The following is a 6,462-nucleotide window of genomic DNA, read 5'->3' as shown; positions in this document are numbered from 1 at the left end:
GTGTGTGTGTGTGTGTGTGTGTGTGTGTGTGTGTGTGTGTGTAAGTGGATGCTAGAAATGGGCCAGGCTGGGGAGATCAGATCCTAGAGAAAGAGCCTTAAGAACCCTTAAGGATTCTTAAGGGAACACTTCAGCTCCAGGCCTGGAATCTATCAAGGCCTCACAGAGAAAGATAAGGGTAGAAGTCAAGACCCTGATGTGTTCTGGTTGTCAAATACACTTTATCAGAGCAATTTCAGATCTACAAAGAAACTGTGCAGCGAGTACAGAAAGTCCCCCATTTACTCCCTGCCTGCCTGCACACTGCTCTCCTGGTATTAACATCCTTGTATTTGTGTGGTGCAAGGGGAAGCCTGCCCCTAGCACATCATCATAAGTTCAGTAGGTGCCATTGCACAGCGATTATAGTCAAGTCAGAGAAAACATGGGAGATCAAAAAGAGATTGAAATAATGGAGTCAGACACATTTCATAGTAGCATGCTCACCTCAGCCCCACTTGGTGGTCCATGTGGAGAGAGAGATTTAATGTTAACCAAGGCTTTTATAATCTCTGGGGACATGCAAGCCCTCTAATTACAGGTGAAGACATACGTCCCAGGAAGGGGTTGTGCATAGGTAATACAGTAATGGGAGGGATGTGATCTAGGGGTATCCATGCAAGAAGAAGAGGAGGGATTGAGGGTATACATGTAGCAAGATGGGCAGATCCTAGATACAGGATGGCAGCCTAATTTTGGATGTCACAGAGCCGGTATGACCTGTTCCCTGGCTCAACTGATAGAGACCATTATCAGTAGGGTGTGAACTCCACCTTCAGGAACCAAATCATGACCTGCAGGCCTGTCTATTGTCCTTAACAGCAAGGAGCAGGCATACCCTAGTTTGGTGACTGACTGTCTTCAGTCTGTGATCATCTGACCTCCCCCCATAGGCTAACAAAAGGCCTCTAACTTTTGGCATGTCTTTGGGGGAGACAAAGCTGGGGAAAAGTCTCTTTATAATCCCACAGTGTGGTTGATGAACCCACATACATGACTGTTAAGCATACTAATATAGACTAGTAGGGCTTACTCTGGAGGCTCTGCAGTCCACTACAGTATCATAGAAGAGCTTCACCGTCCTAAAAAATGGATGGATGTGCCACAGTTGCTTTTAAATTCATTCACCTATTGAAGAACATCTTGGTTGGTTTCAGTTTTGAGCAATGATGAACATAAATGCGGTAAACATTTGTGCCTCAGGTTTTCATGGGGAGTTAAGTCTTCAGTTCATTTAGGTGGATGCCTGGGAGATTGCTGGGTTGTTTGGTAAGCCTTTGCACAGCTTTGTCGAAATGGCCGGATTGTGTCCCAAAGTGGCAGTACCACTTTACATTTGCATCAGCAATGAGGGAGAGCGTCTATCGCTCCACATCCTTGTGACCACTTTTTTTGTTGTTGTTTAGAAAATAATTTGATGGTTTTTATCTTTTAATACAAAAAAACTACACAAGAATAATGTGTTAGTTAAGAAGGAGAAAAATATCGTTAAAGTTTTCTAAGATTGTAGCATTTTCTGGAAAGAGGGTAAAAGGTACTCATAAAAATCAGATTTTGATCAATCAAGAACACGTGTTACAATAACCATGACAATCACTGAAACTTAATAAAATAGTAAGCAATTTCCTAGCTAGTGAAGGAGGGTAAAGAGAAGCAATACTGTAAAGGCCGACCTGCCTCCAAACTGTTGGGGAAACGTAACATTTGAACCGTTTTATATTGGCATTGAGAAAAAGAAACTGAAATGAAAACAAACAAACACAACAGAGCTTGATCATTCACGGGCTGAGGATAAGGAAGCTAAACTCATCTGAGGGTTGAGAATCCAGCTAAGCAGGAAGAATGTTAATGAAAAAATGTATACTGCTCTTGGATCTCCAAGGCCCCACCTCCCACGACCTGTCAGATGCTGTGAGTCCAATTTTGGATTCCTTATTCTGGCCTGGTTTCTTTGTTTAAATAAATGGACTTAAAGCGACTGAAACCTGACAATTCCTGAAACATTAAGTCTAGTTTTGTGTAATGCCCTCCCTCAAGTGATAAACCGGCTTCTGAGTTAAGAAAGTCTCTAGAAATAACACTTTCATTTTTCTCAAGAGACAAAGACAAAACAAAAAGGAATATAGCCTCAGAAACCCTAGGGAAGCCTCCTCTGTCCTATATAATCGTCATGAGTGGTAACGAACTCCATGCACATAAGTACATTCGTGGTACACACCTGCCTGGCTGTTAACCTGTCAGCTGGAGATTAAAATCCACTCACGAGGACAAAGGCCTGACCATCTGCTCGTGTAACAATGACAGCCAAGGTTTTCCTGATGAGGCCGCTCGACTCTGTCGCAAGGCATCGATAGGAGTCAAAATCAACACGATGGCACCTAATACAAAGGGGGTCACTCAACCCCTAACCTGAAGACTAGGGTTTGGAATTCATCCAGTGGTACCCCAGAAGAAAACTACTGGGGAGCTGCTTCCATTAAGATTACAGCCAAGAAAACCCTGTGGACCCTGTTCCACTCTAACACACTCTAAGGCTTCCGGAGCATGGATCGACTGACAGCAACTAACGAGTGACATCTATGGTCGTTGTTAGCTGCTGTCGACTCACTCTGGGCTCACGGGACCTCGGACACGACAGAGCAAAATGCTTTCCCTGGCTGCTTGTCAGGAGTAGATGGCCAGGCCTTTCATCCTTGTTTGTCTTCACCGGGAAGCTCTGTTGACATCTACTGAGCATCAATCATAGCGACCCACGCCTCCACGGACAGATGGTTGGGGCTGTGCTTCAGGTGCGTTGGCTGGTCAATTGAATTGGCCTCCCGCTTAGAAGGGAAGGATCCTCCCACACCAGCAGTGACCTGGTTAAATAAACTAGAGTAAATTTTATACCACAGACCGATAAGCAGCCAGCGATCTCTGGACACTGAGGTAGGAAGATGGCCTACTCTGTCAACAAAAGGGGAAAAAAAGCAATGTATAAAGCAGCAAGGATACAGGTGGTTCCCGTTTCTGTTTTAAAATGCCTATATGCATGTGTGGAAAGGTTTTGCCAGGCACCTCTCCCTTTGAGGAGGAAGAATGGGGCACAGGTCATTTACAATGGGCACATTTGCTTGTTTCACAGCTGCCTTTCACATGCACTCCACACACACTCCACACAGGAGCTCTGCCGGAGCTCCTGGCCAGGACCAGACAGGTGACATTCCCTGCCCCCCCTGGAGTTGCTCCCCCAAGGGGGAGACAGCGAATATAATACGCACAGAAACAAACACGTAATGCCTTCTGTGGTGATAAGAATGACAGAAACAATGAGCTAAGGGCTGGACAGCAGTGGGCGCCCAGGTGCGATTTTCTATTTTCGTGTGGGTGGTCAGGGGCAATGCCTCTGACGAAAGGTCCATTTGAGCAGAGACAGGATTTAACGAGAGAACGGAGCAAACGAAATCCCTCCCCTCTGCTTTTACAGATGAGTTCTTCCACTTCGTCCTCCTCTGCTTTGCCATCGGCTCTCTGTTGGTTTGTTATCACTATTACGCAGGTCAGCAGGGGACTCTGGGGACGCCATGGTGGGGAGAGGCGCTGGGTGGGTGGCAGAGGTATCCAGGGGAGTTGGAGAGACCTGAAGGGGCTTGTAAGGGCGAGGGGGGAAAGGAGGCGCAAAAGCAGATTGGTCGGAGACAATAGGCACCGAAATTGGTGGTACGGCGTGATCAGAAGGATCAAAGACTGATTCATGATTCAAGAGAGGAACAGGATCCCCGCCCACCATGCATGAGGAAGGGGGCTGGCTTGAGGGAGGAGATGGAGGGGGGGAATGCAGGGGATGGAGGAGTGGGAGGGGTGGGGCAGTAGGAGACTGGCACAGGGAGCATGAGCAGAGGCGAGGCTTGGGGAGGGCGTTGGTGGGGTGTAGGCAGAACCACTGACTGACCAGGCTCTCCACGGGCTGTCTTCCAGACTGGTTCATGTCCCTTGGGGTTGGCCTTCTCACCTTTGCCTCCCTGGAGACGGTCGGCATCTACTTCGGGCTAGGTAAGGCCTCTTCTACTTCGGGCTAGGTAAGGCCTCTTCGCAGTGTCTTGGTGGGGCTGGCCACGATGGGGCTGGCCACGACGCTGGCTCCTCCAGACCAGGGAATGGTTGTGACCTAAGGATTGGGTTTTTAAATGTCATGAGGCTCGTGTTTTCTTCTGACCACTTTCAAGCGAGAGCATTGGTGAAAATCAGCAGGAAAATGACACAGCTCCATAAAAATACAACCCAAACAGCTTTGAGTGGCCCAAGGAGTGAGCCAGGGGCCTAAAATGGGCTTGCTTTGTGGGACTGGATGCTGAATTCAGCAGTGTCCCTGGCATTGTTAGTGCTGCTAATTGTTAATAACAACTCTCTGTGTTATCTAAGCTCAGCCTGCTGCCAGGAACCCCCTACCCTCACCCTGAGCATTGCTTGTGTGGGCAGGTGGAAGGATTTGACCCTGCATCTCTCCAGGGGCCACAAACCTCAACTCCTCTTTCTCCCTTGTTTCTGACAGTGTACCGGATCCACAGTGTCCTGCAAGGCTTCATCCCTCTCTTTCAGAAGCTTAGGCTGCTAGGTAAGTGTACAGTCCTTCTGGGGTTCGCTGCTTTCATCAGCCTTCTGCTTTGAAGAAGGTGTAGCAGGAAAAAACAAGGATGCCAGTCCTTCTAGGAGGTTGCCAGCTCTCTGACCCTGGAGGAGTCCTGAAGCGTCTTTCAATCTCAGTTTCTTCAACTAGAAGGTGGTGCACGCGGGTGTCAAGAGAGTAATGGATGTACAAGTGCTTCGCTGTGAGACCCGGCATAGAAAGGATGGGAGTCTGACTATTCCTCATTCTTCCATACTTTACATGTTTCTGAACATGATCGGTCCTTGATTATAGTTGCTTAATAGCAACGGGGCTTGATTATCCTTACCTGATGAGGAAACTGAGACTCAGATTGGTGAAGTGACTTGCCCAGGGTCACAGAGCTAGAGTAGCTGAGCTGGGCCAAAGCAGATCCTTTTCTTGACCTGCTGCTCTGTGCCCACAATGTGCCTCCCAAAGTGATTGGGTATCTGGGTGCTGGGACAATAACTAGATGTCACCAAGAGGCCACCACCCTCTGTCTCCTTAAAGCCATGTAAGTAGTAACTGGGAACATTAGCTACAACGACTATGGGTCATGGATACTCGTGGCTTCTGGGGTGACTACATCATGCCTGTGAGCAGGTGTTTGGGCATCAAGGGTGAGTCTAAGGATGAGGCCAGTCTCCTTTCAGAATCTGATGTTGTCCTGTCGCTTTTCCTTGCAGTGTCCAGGAGGGTCGACTGAGGCCTGTGCCAGGAAGGCCGTTGGTCAGGCCAGAGTGACCATGAGGATGGACAGTTAGAGCCAAGTGTGGACGATGCATGGTAGCCAAGCTGGATCAAGAAAGCGATCACTCTTCCTCCTAGGTGGTCTGAACACTGACAGCAGCCCGGGCATGCAGCCCAGGTCAGGAGGGATGGCAGATGGTGGGCAGGGGTGCCCGAGCCCTTCTGAGTACCCGGATCAACAGCAGGAGGGCTCTGGGATGTCCCTTCTCTCAGGAGACAGTAGAAGACCATGCAGACTGTAATATGTCTGGGCTTCTAGTTTCTCTCACATCAACCCCTGTGGGCTTTTCAGTCCTGCTGAGCTAACCCAGGACAGATAGTCCACACGACCCTGAGGAATGAGTTCCCCAGTGACCCTATGCAAGTGAGGTGTTGGGAACTAGAGTCACAGCATTTCGGCTTCTCTCTGCCCTGCCACCAGCACTGCCTACTCTCCATCAAGATACAATAAACATTCTATTCTCCAGATTAAAGAGAGTCAGCTAACCATTCTTTGGGTTTCTAGAGCATGAGGACACATTGACATCACCTAGGCAAGGAGAGCATCTATCCTCCCGGATAAATGTCAGGTTCTTTACTTTAGGCTCAGTACTTCGATTGCACAGGCTAACAATGGGAAGTAAGGTTTTGCCAACATTCCTGTGAAAGAGCTCTGAGCTGTTAGATATTCTCAGCTCAACAGATACCAAAAGGGTATAAAAACAAAACCCATTGAAAACTTGGGTTCCATTAGTAGAGGTATAGAGTCTAGATTGAAGGAGGTGATAGTAGGTCATACTTGCACTGGCCAGACCACGCCTATAGCGTGTGTTCAGTTCTGGACTTACATATGAAGAGGAATAACGACAGACTATAGAACACACACAAAGTGAGACCAGTGTGGGAGCATAAAGAATGATTAAAGAAATGAAAATTCGACATTGGGCCTCCACTCAAGTACTCCCTCAAAGCAAGAATACTTTCTTCTATTAAATCGGCATTCTATGATGATAACCTTCCCGACACAACCGCTGAAGACAAAGCGGGTGAATAAGCAAATGTGGTGA

General features: G+C 47.9%; 1 protein-coding gene across 1 annotated transcript in view; it reads left to right on the top strand.

The window, feature by feature from the left end:
- TMEM40 (transmembrane protein 40) overlaps window positions 1-5,939 on the top strand; it is a 53,867-nt gene extending 47,928 nt beyond the window's left edge. Inside the window, exons 8-11 of the mRNA XM_045290005.1 lie at window positions 3,506-3,577; window positions 3,997-4,071; window positions 4,571-4,633; window positions 5,353-5,939. Coding sequence (XP_045145940.1) covers window positions 3,506-3,577; window positions 3,997-4,071; window positions 4,571-4,633; window positions 5,353-5,372 — 230 coding nt within the window. The 3' untranslated portion in view covers window positions 5,373-5,939. The remainder of the gene's footprint in view (window positions 1-3,505; window positions 3,578-3,996; window positions 4,072-4,570; window positions 4,634-5,352) is intronic.
- Window positions 5,940-6,462: the final 523 nt, after the last annotated feature.

The sequence above is a fragment of the Echinops telfairi genome, unplaced genomic scaffold, assembly GCF_000313985.2.
Source record: "Echinops telfairi isolate 266 unplaced genomic scaffold, ASM31398v2 ScPeMD7_31;HRSCAF=116, whole genome shotgun sequence".
NCBI classification, from domain to species: domain Eukaryota; kingdom Metazoa; phylum Chordata; class Mammalia; order Afrosoricida; family Tenrecidae; genus Echinops; species Echinops telfairi.
Note: the sequence above shows the minus strand (reverse complement) of the source record. Positions and strands in the feature narration are given on the sequence as shown.